Source organism: Bactrocera dorsalis, chromosome 2 (assembly GCF_023373825.1).
Source record: "Bactrocera dorsalis isolate Fly_Bdor chromosome 2, ASM2337382v1, whole genome shotgun sequence".
Classification (NCBI taxonomy): domain Eukaryota; kingdom Metazoa; phylum Arthropoda; class Insecta; order Diptera; family Tephritidae; genus Bactrocera; species Bactrocera dorsalis.
The window spans coordinates 2708482-2731162 of record NC_064304.1 but is presented as its reverse complement, the minus strand read 5'-3'; the positions used below and the strand labels follow the sequence as shown (position 1 = coordinate 2731162).

The 22681-nt window shown below is 38.1% G+C and overlaps 4 protein-coding genes across 4 annotated transcripts in view; all 4 read left to right on the top strand.

Annotated features, from left to right (window-relative positions):
• Nucleotides 1–18869, top strand: part of LOC105226785 (serine/threonine-protein kinase D3) — a 28589-nt gene extending 9720 nt beyond the window's left edge. The window contains 10 exon segments of the mRNA XM_049448642.1: nt 280–1082; nt 9012–9669; nt 14094–14238; nt 14328–14465; nt 14529–14710; nt 15285–16368; nt 16437–16645; nt 16794–17144; nt 17147–17330; nt 17407–18869. Of these exon segments, the coding sequence (XP_049304599.1) occupies nt 9544–9669; nt 14094–14238; nt 14328–14465; nt 14529–14710; nt 15285–16368; nt 16437–16645; nt 16794–17144; nt 17147–17330; nt 17407–17600 (2613 nt within the window). The 5' untranslated portion in view covers nt 280–1082; nt 9012–9543 and the 3' untranslated portion in view covers nt 17601–18869.
• On the top strand, nt 5406–6398 carry LOC105226784 (uncharacterized). Its single transcript, XM_011205830.4, has one exon. It carries the CDS (start codon nt 5624–5626, stop codon nt 6230–6232), a length of 609 nt encoding a protein of 202 aa, XP_011204132.2. The 5' UTR covers nt 5406–5623; the 3' UTR covers nt 6233–6398.
• A 58-nt stretch (nt 18870–18927) lies between the features above and the next one.
• On the top strand, nt 18928–20694 carry LOC115066199 (uncharacterized). The gene is made up of 3 exons (XM_029550420.2): nt 18928–19984; nt 20175–20326; nt 20392–20694. The coding sequence occupies exons 1-3, from the start codon at nt 19396–19398 to the stop codon at nt 20476–20478; spliced, it is 828 nt and encodes a 275-aa protein (XP_029406280.2). The 5' UTR covers nt 18928–19395; the 3' UTR covers nt 20479–20694.
• Nucleotides 20695–20833: 139 nt separating this feature from the next.
• Nucleotides 20834–22428, top strand: LOC105226786 (uncharacterized). Its single transcript, XM_011205837.4, has 5 exons — nt 20834–21000; nt 21074–21279; nt 21341–21750; nt 21810–22031; nt 22097–22428. The coding sequence occupies exons 1-5, from the start codon at nt 20934–20936 to the stop codon at nt 22344–22346; spliced, it is 1155 nt and encodes a 384-aa protein (XP_011204139.2). The 5' UTR covers nt 20834–20933; the 3' UTR covers nt 22347–22428.
• The last annotated feature ends 253 nt before the right edge of the window (nt 22429–22681 follow it).

The window sequence follows — 22681 nt, the reverse complement described above, 5'->3', positions numbered from 1 at the left end:
CGGTTCTCTCATGTGCATACATCAGCCACATCGGCTTACCAATCTAAGCGCGTATTGGTGTTGACTGCTGGCGCAAACTTCTAGCCAAGCAGGCAGCCAAGCAGCCAGGCGCTCGTCATACATTCGTACGTCGTGAACTGAGCTGAGCGGTCGCTTTTATACTTAACTTGGCTTAACACTGCTTCTATTGCCCGTCGTTGCTTGTTCTGCGCTTGGGAGTTGAGGCATTCAATATTTCATAGCACATGTCTGGCAGTTATTAAATTTGTTCCATTAAAGCGCTGCTTTTGCTAAAAACATAAAAGTTCTGGTGAAAATTCGGAGTGAAAAATAAAGTGAAAACCTCGAAGAGCGAGAAAGTTGTGAAAATAACTGTGCATTAAAGCGTTTGCACACATACTTGCACAAGCCATCAAATACACACATATTCATCATATATATGTATATGTACATACATACATACATACATATAGATATTTTGTGTCGTCTGTTGAAAGTGTTTGTGTGTGAGCATTCTCAGCCATTGCAGTGTTTGAATGCACTTGTGGACGCCACGGCCAGCAACCAACGGCACTTACCGCAGCCAAAGCCAGGAATATAATGTAAATATTTACATCGGGCTAATAAAAAGTGCTTTAACGGTAGTTTTAATGAGCCAAGTGAACAAGCACAACAAAAAAGAGAAACAAAGCTTAAAATAGCAAAGAAAAAGTGCAAAAAAAAATTTAAAAATAAAAACCACTAAAAGGCCAAGAGCAGCAGAATTATTCAAAAAAGCACCGTTAGTTATAGCCGCGTAGATCGTTATATATAGCCATTGGCCGTAAAACAAAAACTAAGTGCAACTAAGTGATGCTAAGCATAAGTAAACGAGAGCAATAGCAACAACACCAACAACAATTGCAAACAACAGTTAGAATCGGCGATAACAGCATCTGTAATGGTGGTAACAAGCGCATTATCGCTATAGAGCCAGCTCACTGTGGCCAATACACCAACAACAGCGACTACAAAAACAACAACACTCATCCATCTAAAAGGCCATCCATCGTTTAATGACTGCAACACAACAACAATTGCACGTAAGTAATGAGCAATTACCAATAGATTCAGCTAGCTTGTCTGCTGACCAAACTTCTACTCCCCCAATCCCCTGTACTCGTTAAAATTGAGCTGCTTGCCATTGCCAATATATTTAAATCGATTCGGGTAACAACAATTGTTATTGTCTCATGCTAAGCGTTTTATTGGCGCTCCGAATCTGTCGTTAAAATTCTAAGTGCTGAAAAGTGTTGTGAGGTTAGATATGAATCTTAAAACATACCCAGTAGGACAGCGTTGGATAAAACACAAGCAGTTTTTCGAAGTGCCAACGTCCACAGTTTTGTTGAAATTTAAATTTTCTAATCTCTCGACAAATAAAACTTCACTACCTAGTCACCGTAGCCGCTGTCTCTTAATTCGCTGAATTATGTCAATGTCGTCGTATATCTTATACAGATCATCGTTCCATTGAAAGAGGTGTTTGCCGCGGCCAATGCGCAAAGGACCATAAATCTTCCGCAGAACCTTTCTCTCGAAAACCCGTAACCCGGACTCATCAGATGTTGTCATCATTGCAACACATAGCAGGTGGGGAATGATGAGTAACTTGTAGAGTTTGGTATTTGTTCGTCATTCACTATCAGACCCATTTACTTCGCTTCCTTATCCAGTCTGTAGAACTAACGGCGCGGATATTGAGGCCGATGATATATATCATCGGCGTACGCCAGCAGCTGTCCACTCTTATAGAAGATTGTACCTGCTCGTATAAGTTCTGCAGCTCGAATTATGTTCTCCAGCAGCAAATTGAAGAAGTCGCACGATAGGGAGTCGCCTTGTCGCTTACTGTCTTACTTCCTTGCATATAAAATATAGTGTTGATATTAGCTCGAACCACAACCTAAGAAGAATATCCAGAAAAAACAGGCTAACAGAAGGAAAAGATTGGTTGGTCATAGGGTTTGGTTCTTCTTGTTCCTGCGCATCCTATTCCTGTTGATTCTATGCCAAGCATGCAATTATTATTGATATATAGTACTATATAATATTGCTTAGTAAAAATCGACTTCATCTCGTCCTATTGGGATACAACTGAATATAATGTATCTTTTTATGTGAGTATATAATTTGCTTTTGTTCTGCTCAATTTTATGGCGCAAATCTCGCCATCTCTAACATCATCCAACTTATAGTATATAGTATATGTCAAATTCTTTGCTCCAACTTCATTGTATTTGTATTATATTATATTGCTTTTTGTAAGTTTTGGCTTTAACTTCTCTTCTTTTCGCTCAACTTTTCGCTATTCTTGTGCGAACTTTTCACAGTTCATGAGTTGGCTGACATTTTTTGCGTTCCACATTAAGTCACCAGACGCCAAATGTGGACACCAGAATGCGAATGAGAAGCGTTGCAGACACGGAGAAACATTGTACGCAACACTAGAAGGTATTTTAATTGCTGCTTCTGTCAACAGTGCGCCCTTTTGCAGCGCTAGCAAGTTGTTCCATACATGTAAGTATGTGTGAGTGGTCTGAAACTTTTCGCGTGTCGTATAACTCTTGCCCTTACGAGTAGCAGCCGATCAGCTAGTGCGCTTTATATCCGCAAACGGAAAGCCACAGCGCCAAACTCTTGCTCTGCTTTGCGGCTGGAGAGCTGTGATTCAATTGAAAACTGAGCCCCGCACTTACACTCAAGCACTGTCTGCGTAATTACAAGCACAGCGCGTCTCGTTGCTCTGGTTTTACCTTTCAAGAGCAGTCACCGCCAGCAGCCGCAACAGACACAGCAACAGCAACAACCTCGCATTATCCATCGATACACCTACTTAAAAATTTAGAAAGCTGTTTGTGATAATTTTTTTGGTTTACTTACATTTGGTTTGCTCTTTGTTGGTTCTTCTCAATGCGGCTGCTCAACTCTTCAACCGCCCGTTTCATGGTCTAGCGCACTGTCCGCTTAGCAATTTTATTTTACTTTTTTTCTTTGTACTTTTCCAGTTAAATTACTTTGTGTGGTATGCTGTTAACTGCCTTATTTAGGGCATTCTTTTGTGTGTTGACTTTGGTGCCGTGAACGACATTGCCTATTCATTTTGGTTTGAGAGTTTCAACGTTTGAACGCGGGTCACAAGTGCTTTAAAGCCAAGGTCGATTTAGTGGTTAAATGGCACTCGGTGTTAATAAACTTTTATGGAGAGGAGCTTAATGAAGAGCGGTTTCGCGGATACATATAACGCTTTATAATGGGGATGTATGTATGTATATAAGGTTTTTTCACAAGAGAATTAAAGAAATTCTGATGGACTTGAAGGGCTTTGCTGAAGTTTTCCTTTTAAAAGCCAAAAACTATTCTGGAAAATGGAACGAAGGGGTTCAGATCATCTTTCACCCAATGAAAAGATGACCTACGGTCGAAACACAAATAAAATACTTGGCAAACTGACGGCGTTTTAAAAAAAAATTAATTTTACAAAAATCTTTGGTCGTATTTACTTCGACTGCTATGTCATTTTGTGCAGAACTATAATAAGAACACTGAAAAAATTTGGTTTGTTTCCAAAAAAACACATTAAGAATAAACTAATCGAGCTGATTAAACAGAATGACTACACTTTGAAGGCATGAATCTCAAGAATTATTTGAGATATCGATTTAATAATAAGGGATCGTTTTTCAATATCTGGTTAAGCGTTTAACCAGAGCTTTATCGGGAATATGTTGAAAATGGTTTTCTCAATATCTGCTTTGCAACCCTCTGGCAATTAAATCTGATAAACTTTACGGAAAGAAGGGTTAGTGTCTAACCAGATCATGAAATAACAGCTGGCAGTTGTAAAATCTATAAGCTTAGAAGGACCTCAGATGAGGATTATTTTCTCGCACATTATCTATTAATAATAATGATAATTTTTTACATAAATCCTTTTATCCTTTTTACATAAAAAAATTATAACATTAAATTTCTGAATGTAATACTATGTTCAGACCGATACTTAATCACACGATTTGGCTGTTGAATGGTTTATCCCACTAATCTTATAAATTTATCAAGATTTCGCCATACAAAAATGACAGTTACAAATCATTGCGCCATCTACTTGTCAGCATTGAAAATCTGTTACATTATCACAGCTGATTTAGACACTACAAAGGGAAAAAATGTAAACAAACACATTTATTTTATAGCAATGAATCTAATTTCACTTGAAAATCGACTTAACAAATGAAAAAATGCATTTACTATTTCTATTATATGGAAAACATTTGAAAAAAGACGGCTTTTATTTCAAAATACTATATGACAATCTTTTCTTTTGATAAATATTAAGATATGTGACTTCATGAATGACAATAACAGCTGTTTTTTCGATCTTTCTAACGGCAGTGAGAACACTGTTGGGTTATGAAAAGATTAAATGTAATCTAATCTTTTAAATTTTCGGTCTGAACATGGTATTAGGTAAATATTCAAAAACTACGTTATAGCGAGCTGTTACGACAGATAACACAAAGAATGCTACCCGCGCATGAGCGGCACGGTCTCTTTGTCCTTATCGTCTTTTCGGCTAAGAAAACCGGTTTGGGCGGCAAAAATAGTCTTCGTCTGAACATGCATATACATAGCTCATGAGGTATCAACAGTTTTTCATGTTCACAGTGAAAATTTTGTCAACTATTTTCCTTAAGTATTCACAATAATCAAACTATATGTAGGTAACGAAACCACAACTTGGTGAAAACGGTTCTGTCAGCTAAAGCCACCAGCGGTATAGAGTAATATTAACCCCACATTGAGAAAATGGTCCTTACTATGTTATGTTTAAAGGAATTTCCCGTAGCGCCATTTTAAAAGAAAATTCCTACCTTAACACTGCAGTTCTACGATCAAGAACTTGCTCTCAAATTGGTCAGACGAACTACTTGTCAAAATTGCAGCTCGCCATGGAAACAGCCATAATTTTTTTTAAAATTTTGCACGAAATTAATAATGTAATAGATTGGTCTATTTTCATCTAGATACAAATCCATGAATGAAACGAAATATTCACGTTCCCGACAAATTCATGTCATCTTTGAAGCTACATGATCAGCTGTTTAATCTTGGTTGTCAACTTGCCTTTCTTTTTCACATATATATCTCAAAATTTTGTACTTCATTTATGCGGTATTCTTTAAATGCTAATTTTTATCCTTATTCGCCATATTTACTTATTACATTCCAAAAATGTATAACAAAATTCAAATTTCTATATAAATTTCCATTTGAAACTGAACGCATTGCAAACCATTCAAACAATTTCAAAAAGAAAAGACTGTAAAAAAAGAATACACAGTGAGCAACTTTTCTCTTACTAGTCGGCAGCTTGCCAAAACCAAAGTTATTACACATGAACAAATACATAACTCAAAGATACTCGCGTTTAGTGGGTATGGCAACACTGTAATCATACAGTGACAACGAAAGTGTGATATTTGACAGTTCTACATTTCGATTTCAAAATATTTGTTTTTTTAGTCTTGCGGAGAACTGTTGATAAATCAGTTTATAAATATTTACAGAAGTAAAAGTTGAAATGATAAGAAAATCTCTCACGGAAAGTGATGCAAGACCAAATGATAAAAGCATGGAGTTATCTGCATCCGAAATAAATACTTCCCGCCTTCAGTGTTCTCAATCCTCAGTGTCAAGTGAAAGTGATCTGTCATTCTCATTATCAATTGAGCGAGATTTAGATGCACTTCTTATCGATGATGAGCTTCCAGCATTTGAAATCAGGCTTATATCACCGCTTGGCCGTACACCTTCGCCGATAGACAGCAACGCAGAAGATTTACAAACACCGACGCGTCTTCCGCAGGTAGATGATGATTCTACACCTAATGCCTGCCAAAATACGGATTTTGTTGCTCTCCACGAAATCAACGCATTGATAAGTCCACCAGCTGATAATGAAGAAAGAAGAGAAAGCCTAAGCCGTTATAATAGCCTCGAGACAATATTTGAAGGTGTATTCCTAAATACCCCTCCTAAGAACGCAAGCAATATACGCAGAACTAATTCAATGCGGAGTAATATTATCGAAAAGAATTTTATTAGTAGAATGCACACTGACAAAGAAAACCAAATACCAAATGGCATTGATTCAAATAGTCCATCCAGGAACAACTACCAGCCCAAATAATATATTCTCGACGCTAATGTAAAGTAATGTACGATTTATTTAAATGTTCTTAATAAAATGCTTCCTAAAATAAAGATTTTAAGTTATACCGCTAATTAAAATAAATGTAACTCCAATATTATTTGTAAAAATAAATAAATACAATAGATTTATTATTTAAATGCTACATTTAATCTAGTTCCTGTTTGGGTGTAAGGTTCAGGTTGGTTGTCATCGAAGCCATTTAACAAAGGGCCCAGGAAACAAGGGAGTCAGAATGAAACACCTAAAGTCTAAGGGTCAATCGCAGTCGGAATTTGAACTTCACCGACTATATTATTAATATACAGTCTGTACTATTTCGTTCAGTTCGTGAATATGGTTGCTGTGGATTTAGTGGGGGGAATGTCAAGCCCCTTGCAGAGATGAAGCGAGAAAGATCGAAGAGAAAGTCGTTTACTTTCGAACTTGTGCCATCGGGACTAGTTTACATACCGGATTAAAACATGTTTATTTTTATTCATACGCACTTTTGTGTTTCTTAGACAATCACTCAGTTTGTTTGTAGTAATTTTTTATCATTCCTTAGAAGATGTCTGCGAAGCACACAACTAACTTGCGTACACACATACATATTTATACTTGTGGTTTTGCAACATAGGTATGTATGTTTATATATTTATAACTAAAGTTCTGCGGTTAAAGAAACCATGGTCGCCTGGGAGCCGTCTGAGGTTTATAGATCAAAAGTTGAAATATTCGTAGCGTATTCGAGATACTGGCAATTTTCTAAAAAGTAATTACATACATATGTATGTATGTATGTATATATATAAGTCGAGCATAAATAAAAATAAATGTACATTCATTGTTTGTATATCTGTATGAGTAACACATTGGTATTCAATTTGTATACCGGCTACAAGTGACTTAGTCATCAAGCCGGAGATTGGAATTTACCTGTTTTATTCGTTTGGCGGAATTTTTAAATAGCAACGAGAGTATGGCAAGAGAATGTGATCAATAAACGCTAGCTTAAAGCTACTTAAATACATACACACATACATATGTATACACACATATCCATGTATATGATGAAATTTGCCAAATAGACTTGCCCGTATCAAAAGCGTTATAACGAGCTAAATCGAAAATTTCTGTAAATTGTTAATTAGCTTCGGTTATTCAATAGGCAAAAAGGATTAATGGCAAATTATACAAAATGACAGAATTAAATTAAAAATATTTCGTTGGACCATGCCAATTTAAAAATATTTTTATTTAACTAATAGACACACTAACAAGTAAGGAAGGGCTAAGTTCTGGGGTAACCGAACATTTTATACTCTTGTAACTTGCAAGGATCAAAGGGGGTGAAATACTTACACATGTTGTTGTTGTATCGGCAGAATTATGCCGAGTTGACAGTACTTGGACGGATAAAAATCCGGTTACGTTCATGGGAACGGTGAATAATACAGCCTCTATAACAACTACAACAAATACTTACACATATGTAGGTGCTGGCAAAACCTTATATCAAACTGGCACATTGGCCAATATGTGATGAAAGGTCAACTGGAAGTTCGAAAATCTTTATATTAAGTACATTTATGGGAGCTAAGGGAAGTATTGATCAGATTCAACCTATTTCTGACGCAATTTTTATTATCTAAAAACAGTTTCCCCAAATATATGTAGACATATTCAATAAAAAGTCAGCCATACGTCAAATATGTACATACATATGTATGTGGATCCCAGATATTCTTGAACAGTTACAGTTCGATTTCGACAATTTTTGGCCGTAAGATGAAACATCTTGAGGGTTCTATTTGTGCAAAGCTTTATTCGCAAACATTGAATGGTTCTTGATGAAGGATCAGATGGAATTTCAAATTGTGTTATATGGGAAGTTTTTGTTTGAATTTGCCCAACCATGAACTCATCCTTACTTTTTTGCCAAGGAACACGAAAGTTTCATTCTTCTTCTTCTTTGTTGGCGTTGACACCGCCTACGCGGTGCAACAGCGCGCCAGTCGTTTTTCCTTTTCGCTGTTTGATGTCAATTGAAGATTCCAAGTGGATCCAAGTCCTTCACCACCTTGTCTTTCCGATGGAGTGGAGATCTTCCACTGCCTCCCCCGGCGGGTACTGCTTGGAATACTCTCAGGGCTGGAGTTTTTTCATCCATTCGGACGTCATGACCTAACCCGGGTAGCCGCTGTCTCTTAATTTCCTGAACTATGTTAACGTCGTCGTATATATCGAACAGCTCAACGTTCCATCGAATGCGGTATTCGCCGTTGCCAATGCGCAAAGGATCATAAATCTTTCGCAGAAATTTTCTCTCGAAAACTCGTAACGCCGACTCATCAGATGTTATCATCGTCCATTCCTTTGAGCCAAATAGCAGAATACGGGGCTTGTAGAGTTTGGTTCGTCGGGAGAGGACTGTACTTCTCAAGTGCCTAATGATAACATCCTACAAATAATATATATAGGACATACATGTCCCAATAGGATATTTTAATTTTTACTCAAGTTACAGCTTGCTCAGACAGGCAGGTTCTCAACCGGATTTCAACTCGGAACTATATATTTAAAGTGAACTATAGCTTCATAACGTGTATCAGAATACTTTCCAATAAAAATAATTCCATGACTCTTTACACCCGAAACCACAAATACTCATGTATTATATATACATACATACTTTCTGCGTCCCTAACCAATACCACCCCTTACACCATTAACTGCGTAACTAATATGAAAATACGGTTTATTTCTTCTCTTTTAGGGAAATTCATAAATCAAGCGAAGTAAATATTTGGAAAGCAACAGCAAACAACGGCAAAATATATAAGCAGCACTAACCAACCTAACTTCAGGGAAGTGGAGCCGCCGCCAAAGCATTATCTTCCAACAGACAACGACCAGTCCAGTCCAGTACAGTTGTTTATTTGGGTCATTCATTGAAACAAGCCATCCACTTAACCACTTAAAGCGGTCATACTGAACGGTTATACGCCCAAAAAGACTTGCTACGCAACAGGCCCACCCACAGAAGAAAAATTCATTCACTAATACACCGACACAAGTACAAAGAAACGGAGGACAGAGGAAGTACATTTACCAGTCAAGCCGAAGCATCAGGCTAATCTCAGTTCATACATTATTGTTGTGGCACAGGAAAAGTATTCACAGTTGCACTGGCGCACTACAGACAACACTTCAATAGCACCAACAACCATAACAACGCCCCCAATTTTGTTGCCGGCGGTAGTGGTTTTGGTGTCGGTGCTGGGGCGGGCGCTGGAGTGCCCGTTATTATGGAAGGCCCCGAGGTGACTTTCCTCTTTCAATTTGGCAGTTTGCGCGATGCTGTCTCTGTGGCCGCCAGCAGTTTGACGCTGAAGTCGCTTAAGGACTTAGCATGTGAATTTATCAATACAAAGGTGAGTTCGTTTCGCCGGTATTTGCCCAACCGACCATGGGCTATACGTAGCATGTAATTTGGTATCGAGTTAAAATTTTCATAAAGTTGACGATCAGACTTGTCTCAAAAACCACACCTTTGGGTTAAATTGCTACTTCCACTTTCGCAGACATATGAATGTGCGTGGCGACAAACTGAAGTCCTTAGAGTGTTGCTGATAGATTATTAATATTTGCCGTAATGTTATAATTAAACTCATTAGGTTATTGTTGAATGCTATGAGCGGAGGTGAGTATAAGCCCTATCTTATCTTCTTAATGTACGTGTGTGCATGTGCACATTTTTTATACTCCATTATTTGCCGTTTTACCTCCTGGCTTGTCTCAAAGTCATCATTTATGCTTGAAAAGATGATGAAGCAGCATTTGACAAAGCATTTAATTTTCGAGGAGCTCAGTTGCAGCATAAATATTTCATGGCTTCGTATATAATGTTTATGGGTGGCAAATAAATTTCGCAACACGAGTGTTCATCTCCCCATGCTGGCGCTGTATTTATGTGCTGCCATAAATCGAACACGTAGGAACATAAAATATTTACAGAAATATTTTGTACGTTCTGTGTGTGCTTTTGCGAATATTCATTGTACATAATATGTATGTGTATATGTATGTATATTCCCTGCGACCTATAAATTACAAGCCCTAAGCCCTTAAATGCAATAATTTCACAAGTAATTTAGTATTCAGAAATTACTTGGATCCCTCAGCTCAGCTTTTACATATCTCGGACTTCGTATGGAAGGAAAAATGTTAAGCTGGTGTAAGCCGGGCGTTGTCATGGTGCAACTTCCAATCGACTGCAATATCTTGTCCGACCCGATTGACCCTTCGTCTCTTGACTCTGAGTCTCTTGAGGACTTCCACGTAAAACTTAGCGTTGAGGGTTTATCCAGGAGGAACAAATTCATGGTGAACCATGATTTGGATTTCAAAAAAGACACTGAGCATCGTTTTCATTTTGTATTTGCTCATTCTTCTCTTTTTTGGCCGAGGATACGCCAGCGTGTGCCACTCGGAAGACTGCCTCTTTGTCTCGCTAAAGAAACATCTGGGTAAGCCTGCTTGATCATATCAAACGCCTCTGTCGCAGTTTTATCGAGCTTCACACAGAATTTTATCGCGTGCCTCTGCTCTGTCGAACACATTTTCGGCTTGTACCACTCACAGAAACACGTTGCGCGAAAATGTTTGCCTTGAGTCTCTAGGCGCTCGGAGACAACTGAGCAGCAACTCGTTCTATAGCTAGGAACGGCCTCTACCGAATCCAGTCGGTGCACGCACGCTTCGAAGTCCAGAAAATCAGTCTTATTACTTTCCGAACAAACCCTGTATGTACATAGATCACAGTATAATCTATATAGGAAAATATCTGGCCCCTATACGACCGTCTCTTCTCCGTCACACTCCAAGCAGGCCAACAAGCCCTTATGGACGTCGCCCTCTAGTTTGACCGTCTTATCGCGGGTGTCACATGCCCTCCGCACATTAATTGCCACGCACTAATTTTATTACAACATATTTGCCGGACGTCCACGAACATTTCGCCACCACTGACTTTCGCAATACGCAGCCGACCTTTCCTCAATGTATTTAATTCGATTTGCTACACATTCAATTATTTATGACGGGGGATATGGTACACACGCATACAAACATAAATACTTGAGTCTGATCATACATATTATATAATATATGGTATATATACAGAAGTCTGATAAATAGATAAGTGTGTGTGGGAGTAGCATTCGCTTTTAATATTAATTTCGATTCGGATAAACGCGGAATGCGGTCTGAATATTGCATATCATCAAAGTAATATCATAATTAGAAATGACGTGGGGATTTTTGTAGCAATGTCACATGTTGACGGACTCGCAATGTTGTTGCACTTATCCAAATGGGAAGGCTTATTTATTTACGCGTGAGTTCCAGTGGAAAACTATCATATACGATGAATGGACGGGGGATAAATGCACCTATTTGGTTTGATATCAAGTATTCAGACGACCTGCATACATATATACATATGTATGTATGTACATATATTATGATAGTTTAGGTGAAATTGAGCATTGCGTGGGACCCTTATTAATAATGGGTTATAGTGATTAAATGCTGCTAATGGAGTCACTGGCTCCGTAATACTCACAATTTTTTAACGGTATTTATATGTAGTATTTACTTAGTAAATGCGTCGCGTTACAAATTGTAGTAAAAAGACTCTTAACTTTACCTACACATGTTCTTAAGGGTGACAAAAGAGGAATTACCTAAATGATTTATTTTTACCTGATTACTTGTTCTTCTGCAAATAGGAGTATGGCTCCGGTTTATCGGCCTTTACACGACAAAAAGACATTAGTGCTCAGTAAAATAAGCCATTTGGTTGGACTCTCATATAAAATTAGTCGCACTTTGTCAATATATTAGAAATATGTAGCCTGTGCTCCTTCACTTCAACAATATCCTCAAGTTCTAGCCGGCGGCACATGGCGAAAAGAAAAAGAAACGTTGTTGGCAACATACAAGACAATCGGCCGGCCGGTCTTTAACCTTCACGTCGCTCCAATACGGTCGCTTGGATGCAGACATGCTAGAGCACTGCACTTCGGACTATAACGGAATGCCTCTTGATGTCCAACAGTTTCTACACGGATGTTGTCGTAGAAACAATATTTGCAGTCGCCTGCTTGAAGCGAAACCGTCTCCTAGGAACATCAAAAGGTTCTTCCTTAACTACGTCGACAACATACGACAATATGCCGACCAGACTTCGGACGCAAATAACCCCAGACATGCACTGGCCGCCATTCACAGTGGGCCATAAACACCTTCTCCGACTCCCTCTCAGTGAATGACGTACTTAAAGTCAAACCACCACCCATTGCAGACAACGATCTCGAGTCGCCGTCAGAATCGAGAATAACGCTTTCGTAGCTCCGTTCTGGATACTGTAAACTCTTACTTATCGAGAATCGACCTCGTCGTACCAAATATCTGTTCAGCATGCAACGAGTCTTCGCATGATTCTAACCACCTCTTGGAGGACCTTGATGACAACTTATCTGAACCTTACCACATTAACGGTGACTAAGTAGCCGTTTTAACAACGACATACATACTTATGTATATACGGAGCGGGACAAACCTAAATTTATAGCTAGCCAAGCCTTCATCAAAATTTGGGATAGTGTTTTTCTCCATATTTTCGGTGGACTGTATACCTGAAAACGTTGTCCTAATATAATTAAGTTTTTACTGAACTTATCGGTAAAGTGCGGAATATCTCAATACGCTATATAACGGGTGATTTTTTTGAGGTTAGGATTTTCATGCATTAGTATTTGACAGATCACGTGGGATTTCAGACATGGTGTCAAAGAGAAAGATGCTCAGTATGCTTTGACATTTCATCATGAATAGACTTACTAACGAGCAACGCTTGCAAATCATTGAATTTTATTACCAAAATCAGTGTTCGGTTCGAAATGTGTTTCGCGCGCGTGTTTTGTTCAGCGATGAGGCTCATTTCTGGTTGAATGGCTACGTAAATAAGCAAAATTGCCGCATTTGGGGTCAAGAGCAACCAGAAGCCGTTCAAGAACTGCCCATGCATCCCGAAAAATGCACTGTTTGGTGTGGTTTGTACGCTGGTGGAATCATTGGACCGTATTTTTTCAAAGATGCTGTTGGACGCAACGTTACGGTGAATGGCGATCGCTATCGTTCGATGCTAACAAACTTTTTGTTGCCAAAAATGGAAGAACTGAACTTGGTTGACATGTGATTTCAACAAGATGGCGCTACATGCCACACAGCTCGCGATTCTATGGCCATTTTGAGGGAAAACTTCGGACAACAATTCATCTCAAGAAATGGACCCGTAAGTTGGCCACCAAGATCATGCGATTTAACGCCTTTAGACTATTTTTTGTGGGGCTACGTCAAGTCTAAAGTCTACAGAAAGAAGCCAGCAACTATTCCAGCTTTGGAAGACAACATTTCCGAAGAAATTCGGGCTATTCCGGCCGAAATGCTCGAAAAAGTTGCCCAAAATTGGACTTTCCGAATGGACCACCTAAGACGCAGCCGCGGTCAACATTTAAATGAAATTATCTTCAAAAAGTAAATGTCATGAACCAATCTAACGTTTCAAATAAAGAACCGATGAGATTTTGCAAATTTTATGCGTTTTTTTTTTTAAAAAAGTTATCAAGCTCTTAAAAAATCACCCTTTATAATATGAATTGGTCCAAAAATTGAGTTTTAACGCCATATTCCTTCCTAAAATATCCTATATTCGGCCAGACCGAACTTAAACCTACACAACTGCATTTAACGTTTCTCACTCATTATTATCATTATAATTTTTGTTTTTCAGATACCCGACAGTGGTTTGACACATTTACCGGAGCGTGTACTACTCTTCCGTCATGACTACAACAGTCCAAATGTCCTGCATATTATCAACTCGGCTTCGGAAGTAGTCGACGAGACTTTGGTAGAAATTGTACTGACAGCCAGCCGTAAGTACAGTTATTTGAATAGATTAAAAGTTTCAACTTTTGCGAAACGAACGATTGATTGTCATGTGTCCTTTTCCTAACTCACACAGCCATTTTGTATCCCACATCGGAAATGCCAACGCTAAAGCCACACACGCTCAATGTACATTCGTACAAAGCGCCAACATTTTGTGATTTCTGTGGAGAAATGTTATTTGGCTTGGTGCGCCAAGGACTCAAATGTGATGGTGAGCTCGTTGTTTTTACAAAAAATACAGAATACCTTTAAACATATTTCTCCTGCTCAACAGGTTGCGGCCAAAACTACCACAAACGCTGTGTGGTGAAAATACCCAACAATTGCAGTCGCCCGAATGATTCCACCTCGAGACGTTCGTCGGCCCTACAGCCACCACGCAGTCCTTCGGGTGGCTCAACACAATCACTAATCTCGAACGAAGACCAGGCGCGAAGCGATGGCGGCAGCTCACTGGTAAAGCGAATGTCAGATCTGATGAGCGATATAATTAAGAATTAGACTGTTAGCTGAGAGCACTAGTAGCGAACCACAGAAAGCAGTCGAAAGCTTAGTAGAATAACACTTAAAGACTAAACTAAATATCAAATTGAAAGCCTTGAAAACATTCCCGTTAACATTGTAAAAATGGTTTAATTTGTAATTTAATATATACTGTTAGTTTCTAGTTGGTGTGGGGTAGTTTAGAATACAATTAAATACTCTCTTATAGCTATGACATATCACGAAAGAGATCATTGGGAAGATTACTCTACTGCGATCTGGTTTAGAGCATTTACAAATAATTATTTTATACTTTTTATTATTCAATATTATATAATATAAACAAAGACATTTTATACGAACTTTTCAAAAAAACTGAATAAAGATATGAACATTCAATTTATCCGTTGCCTTTTGATTTATCGTTTTATTTTTGCAATCGTAAATACTCTACGCCAGATCACTTATTGAAGCTTAAAAACACAAGATCTTTGTTCTAATTAACTTACAATTCCTTATTTCCCTCCACTTTTCCCCACTCCTTTAGAGTGTTCCGCATTATCGCAGCCACAGTCGCTCACCGTCCTCAAGCAGCCGTAATGGCACCCATGGCAGCAATCATTGCCTCGGCGCCAACATTTCTATGTACACACCCACGTTTGCTTACGCCGAGAAAATACGCATTCCGCACACCTTCATGGTCCACACTTATGGCATACCGACTGTGTGTCAATACTGCAAGAAACTGCTGAAGGGTCTGTTTAAGCAAGGTCTGCAATGTAAGGATTGTCAATACAATGCGCATAAGAAGTGTTTAGACAAAGTGCCACACGACTGTACCGGAGAGCGACAGTTACAAGCCAACGATTATGCGGACAACACGCCCACACATGGGCATGCAGCGAAGGCTGGTGACAACTTCTTTCGCGAAGAGTTCGATGACAGTGATTTCGAAGACAATCCGTCGCCAAGTGCTAGTGGTGGCTATATGGGTAGCGCGGCTCAAAGGTATGGCACAGCGACTGCTGGCGCAAAATCCGCACGTACAGGGGTGCCAAAGACCACAACGAATGCACACAATTCGCCACCGGAACTGGTTAATGGGCTGGTCGGTAGCACGGATGGTCGTAGCGCCGGCGAAGGTCAGTCAATTGATGGCCAATCGGAGCAATCGAGCTCCTCGTCATCGCCCAGTGCCAATATACCATTAATGCGTATTGTACAATCTGTGAAGCACACAAAGAAACGTGGCGGCCAAGCCATCAAAGAGGGTTGGCTAGTTCATTATACCAGCTTGGATAAAACAGTGAAACGACACTATTGGCGCTTGGATTCGAAGACGCTAACGCTGACTCTATTCCTCTCGGAACAGGGTAGTAAATATCACAAAGATATACCGCTCTCGGAAATCCAAGGTATAGACACAAATCGTGATTTACGCGTAGACAACAACTATTGCTTCGAACTTAAGACCGCTACGATCAGCTATTATGTGGGCCAAGATCCATTGGTGGGCATACGTGAAGAGCAAGCGGTAAGACTGCCACCGTCAGACAGCGGAATCGGTTCCGACATTGCCAAGAGCTGGGAGACAATCATCCGACAGGCGTATATGCATGTAACAAATACACGTAAGTCCAGCCGCTTAGACAAGAGCTTTTACGCATTTACTACAAAGTTTGGTTTGGTTTGTCCACAGAATGCTGCGAGTCTGAGGAAAACGTACAGGATATGGGACAGCTGTATCAGATATTCCCGGATGAAGTACTTGGTTCGGGTCAATTCGGCGTCGTTTACGGTGGTGTTCACAAGAAAACCAAACGCGAAGTGGCCATTAAAGTGATTGACAAGTTGCGGTTTCCCACCAAGCAGGAAGCACAACTCAAAAATGAAGTTGCCATATTGCAGGTTAGTTACGAAAATCAATAAAGTCTGATTCGAAAGTCGGTATTTTAAAAGTACCTGCCTCTCTTTTCTGAACGTATTTACGGCTTTTATGCAAATTTAGTGCTTTCCATTAAATATTTTAGTATAATAAAGATTTTTTTTCTTGCAGAACATTTCACATTGTGGTGTTGTGAATTTGGAGCGCATGTTCGAGACGCCGGAACGCATATTTGTCGTGATGGAAAAGCTTAAGGGTGATATGTTGGAGATGATACTCTCGCACGAGCGCGGACGGCTCAGTGAACGAGTAACGAAATTCCTTATAACACAGATACTCATAGCGCTAAAGCACTTGCATAGCAAAAATATTGTGCATTGTGACTTGAAGCCGGAAAATGTCTTGCTCTCCTCCGACGCCGAATTTCCACAAGTCAAACTGTGTGATTTCGGTTATGCCAGAATTATTGGCGAGAAATCATTTAGGCGCTCAGTTGTGGGAACACCAGCCTACCTAGGTGAGTAGCGCCTGAGGTGTTGCGCAACAAAGGCTACAACCGCTCACTGGATATGTGGAGTGTTGGCGTTATAATTTACGTCAGTTTGAGCGGCACTTTCCCCTTCAACGAGGAGGAGGATATAAACGATCAAATCCAAAATGCCGCATTCATGTATCCACCAAATCCATGGAAGGAGATCTCCTCTAATGGTATGTAGACTAAGCTCTTTCCAATTAATTATATATTAATTCTCCTTAATTATTTAATACTTTCTTCATCTCTCAGCCATCGATCTCATCAACAATCTGCTGCAGGTTAAGCAGCGGAAGCGCTACACGGTCGACAAAAGTCTACAGCACTATTGGCTGCAAGACAAGCAAACCTATCGAGACTTGCGCAATTTGGAGGGCCAGGTGGGCACACGTTATCTAACGCATGAGGCGGACGACATACGATGGGCCAGCAGCGGTGACATGTGACCTGCTGATGCAGCGACCGATGATGCCGACACGCAGCAAGCAAACCACGAAGACAAAGTGCAAGAAGAGGACAAACACCAAGAACAATTTACACAATTGTCAGTCGGTGAGCAACAACGACCACGCCAACGTCAAAAGTCATCCATAGAACAACAACCACAACAACACCAGCATATCGATGCTGAAGCTTGTGGCTGCCGCAGTTTACCCAACACGCCAAAGGTGGAAGCTATCGGTGATAAGGCCATCAAATGGATGCGCGGTCATCTGTGTCGGAATGTGAAATGAGATTTATATACAAACACATATACATACACAGACGAACAAAGTAGTTACATAAATTAAATGTGTGTGAATAAGAAGTCCAATTTGAAAATCCTTAGAAAAAGCCATGAAAGCATAAGAATTTTTAGTGAATATTTATAGAAATTACTAAACTAACTACAACTACTACATATACACACACATAGTACGTACATATATAAAAAATTCTCTGAAGTGCCCAATAGGCGAATTTGTTTCTTTACAAATTTATCTATAACTAACAAATGAACAAAAAGTCGAATGAACGAATTATGCGAGTATTTACAATTGTGGGCTATGTGGAAGGACATATTGCTCTAATTCCGAAAGCGTGTGCTAAGCCAATTAAATAATTATTTTACCTGAAGAACTGGATTCTATGTAGCTTGATTATACATTATACCGTTAGTTGTCGGTAAAATTTATTATTCTAAAAATATTTGTCTCACTCGTTTTTATTTCCTTAGATTAAGACACATTTTCGGCAATGGAGCATTATGCACTGTAACTGTAAATGTACATACATACATATATACATATATATATATATAATTTTCCTCTAAACCGTACCTTACTCGATTTTCGTATGGAATTGTAATTGACTTTTACTTAACATAGAATAAAAAAGAAATTAAAAGAAACTAATTAAAATATACTTATAAATAAATACATACATTTAAATATTACTGATGACGCCAAATAACGGCAAATAAATTACAAATGCTTACAACAACTGAACCATAGTGCTAAATTTTTTCTCCACAATTCTATACACCAAACCCATAAAGGGTTAGATAATACCAACATAATAAATAAAAATAAAAATTATAGACTCTATGCTATATACTCTATGTACAATTATTACGATCGCTAAGATCGGTCTTATGATATAATGTGTTATTAGTATGATGCGCATATTTATTTTTCGAAATAAATATTGGATATTTGCAATTAAGCAAAATGTAATTGTTTGTCGTTTTGTAAGATTAATTCGGAAATTCAGAAAAGAAATGGTACATATATTCTACAATTAATGGACAAAAGTCACACTGTCTGTTCCACTTTCTACTTTTAATTACTTGTCATTTTTAAATATTAAATTTACAGTAAAATGGCCGAAATTCACTGAGTATAATGCGTAGACATTAATTGGAGACTTGCCTGAAATAATAGTACAAGAAACATCTGTTGAGCATCTGCTAGAATTTAATCGGAGACGTTTGCAAGTTGTGAAAATTCAAACATAATGTGTTACTAAATATATGGCCAATGCTGTTTACAGATATGCGGCTCTTAATTAAATAACCGAACCGTTAGTGGTGCATTCGCATGCAACGGTTGACATTCTTAAAAATACCACCATGTAACATAATAAAACTCAAAATGCGTGAAATGCGCTCAACGCAGCCACAAACAACGAATAATTTCAGATTCAGATTCTAATCATATACTTCTCATCATTCATAACTACAAGAGCTTTAGTCCAATCAACATGCTAAATTTAAATTTGAGTGGTTATTTGATTCTGCTTTGCACAATAAATCGTTATTTTCACAGTGCATACGCGGAATCCCGTAAGGACCTTCAACCGCATAATGCTGAGCCTGCAACGACGCCCAGCCCAGAATGGTTGGAATATCAACGTGAACGCTTCAGTAATGCCAAAGACGTGGAGGCATTGAGAAAAATGCTTGATCCAGCTTCGAAATTGTTAGAAACTAAAGGCCAGCCTGACGGACCAACAGGAATACCAAGTATTAAAAGCACAGAAAAGCAATTAGCAGCAAAGCTAAAAGAAGAAAGAGCTGAAGCCACGGTTGAACAAGTACCAAATGAAACTAAGCATAGCGAGGAAATGCTCGTTGAGGAAAATGCAGATGAAAGCGATGAAAGAAGTTCTAATGTAGAAAATACCAACATGTTGTCCCACGTCATAAAAGGTGTACAATATCCAACGCTTCGAGGATTTATAAACTTTCTAAAAACTGTGCGGAGCAGATGGGTCAAACAATCAAAATTAACATTCGAACAGAAACTTAATAAATTGAAGCGTTTGAAAAATAAAATGATGCATTTGATAGGTAAAAATAAATGTCGTTTGCTTAATGGAAGAGTGACGTTAATTCAAAAAATGCAAAAAGTCCTTAAAGATTCGAATTTCTGAGTTATGTCACTCTACCAGTAAGCAAGCGATATACATACCTAATTGGACATTGTAACTTAATTTGGTTTCATCATATTCATGTATTGTTTTTTCTTTAATCATAACAGAGGATCAATTCAGTATGATTTGGACACCCAAGGTTCACATGCGCCGCAGACGCGGTATATTAGGAGAATCAAATCTTAACTTCCCTCCAGAGACGGCTTTAATTAGCATAAACTTTTTGACTTTTGCTGTTTTCCTAATTAAACTGGTTATGGTTAGTATTTCGGAATATTTTCATACAAATTTTGACTATACGGTTCATTCATCTTCCCAATGCAGCAAGTGGTGCATATCATTAAAAGTAAACACTATACACTCAGCGGTTTTGGTTTTACGTCCGCCGATACCATGACTAAATCTACATGAGAACAGCACTACAAGTATATTTCAAATAATATGGATTTTAAGATGAGAAAAAAACATATTTTACTATTTTTTAGCATAAACTTTAAGTTTACAATATTTTGACATAATTGCTTGATTTTTTTAAGTGCATTTAAATTTACATTAAAAAGATAATATATTAAAGCTAATTAAGTTATGCATTTTAAATTCAATGAGGTATATTTTTAATTTCTGTGCAATAACAACAATATGTGAAAAAAAATTTTATTCGTGGTTATGTTTCCGATATTAGATTTCATATAAAGTAATTGCAACGACTACTTTGTATTCATATGAATACCCATCAAAATAGGCAACCAGTTCGTACATCACTAATGTCATTTCCTTCACGTGTAGTCTCATTGTTGTTTTGAAAACTTTCTTACTCTCATTATTTAAGTTTAATAAAATAGATTGTAATTCTTTAAATTGCAATAATGAAGGAAAAAGCAACTATCGCGAAGGTCTATCCTCGCAAACGCAACACCGCAATGCCCACGTTGTGTAAGTTTCTATTTCTCATAGATCACAAAAACAAATATCAACAATTCAACGTTTTGAATAAAAATGTTTTCAGTGAAATTCCAAAATGGTCAACTAGGAGCCGTAAGTAAGGATTCTACACAATTTACTCGTCTACAGCAAAAGCGTGGTAAAGAGACAAATGCCAATATTGCAATGGTGACCGCCAGTGACCAAATTTATCATGGTGTCATGGATGTTGGTGAGGCTGCTGCGCTTACAGATACTTACATCTGTGTACGCAATAAAATAACAAATAAGGTATTGATTAAAATATTTAGTTCTATATTATATTTTATAAAATCTTACTTTATCCCAATAGCTTCGCATTATTCCCATTGAACAAGCTACACTCAGCAATCATATTTTCAATACTCTTGAGCAAAAACCTTTACCAACTTTGACGGCTGAACACACCAGAGCAGTGCTAATGAAACAATTTGGTGGGCGAAAAGCTGCACGTTTTGCAGCTAATCAAGAAAATAATAAGGTGAATGTCGAAGTACTAAAGAACGATTTGGACAACACTGTGCGTGAAGCTGTGTTCAGCAAAGAAGGCGAGGAGCAACCCGACACGCAACATAACTTTGATATTTTGCGGCCTAAATTCAATAAAGATGCTAAAAAGGTGGAAGAAATGTATGATGTACATGATATTGTGCCTGCAGACTTGCTCGAGCGTTTAGATGAGGAATCGAAAGTGGTATACAAGACACCAGTTAATAAGCTACCGTAAGTAGTTTGATATACCAATTTTAGCCAATTTGTATGTAACCTTAATGGATTTACAGAATACAGTCGGAATATTTGTGCAAATGTATAAAACGTATTCAGGATAATTCGCCAACACCAGAAGGATTTTTGCATTTGAAATTAATTATCTACATGGACTGTTTACTAAATTTGATCAAAAGTCGTGCACGTTCAATCAAAACAATTGAACTATCCGGTATTACGGAAAAGGCGGAAAACGATGTCCGTTCACGTTTTTCCGATCCTCATTCAAAACCATTGTAAGTTAACAAGTGCTAAACTAATGAACAGAATATATTAAAATCCAACACTTTTCCTTCTCTAGTTCACGCACTTCGCACACATCGGAAAAAGCCTTGTGCTATTTTATAGTTCTTGCGTTGTTAATCAGCGAAAATTTTACCGTGGATTTGAATGTGTTGGCTCAGGAGTTGTGTGTTTCGAAAGTTAAACTGGTAAAGTTTGCCCATATTGCGAATGCAGTCCGACCATCAAAGACAGATTTGCTGACTTTACGTTTGCCAAGCAAAATGAGGGCTTTACCAATGGGATTTAGTAGGAAGTCAAAAAATTAATCGCTCACATTCTCTAGCTTCTGTAAAAGTTGGGCCTTAGTCATTTGTTAAATATAGACGATTAGATATTAAAAAATACCAATTTTTGTATTTTATTTTGCCACTTGTATATTCGAACATTTAGGCATAAAATTAGGTGATAAAGGTTTTTTTTTTAAATAGTGAACATTATACGTCTGTAATTTCATTAATTGTGACAAAATATCGCTTTTATTAGTACGTTTTATTCTCACTTTTCATTACGCGCATAATTAACTATTAGAAGAAAGAAAATATCTAAGCATAAACTTTTTGGGGGTTTTCTCATTTCTGTTTTTTGCTATTATCAAAAAGTC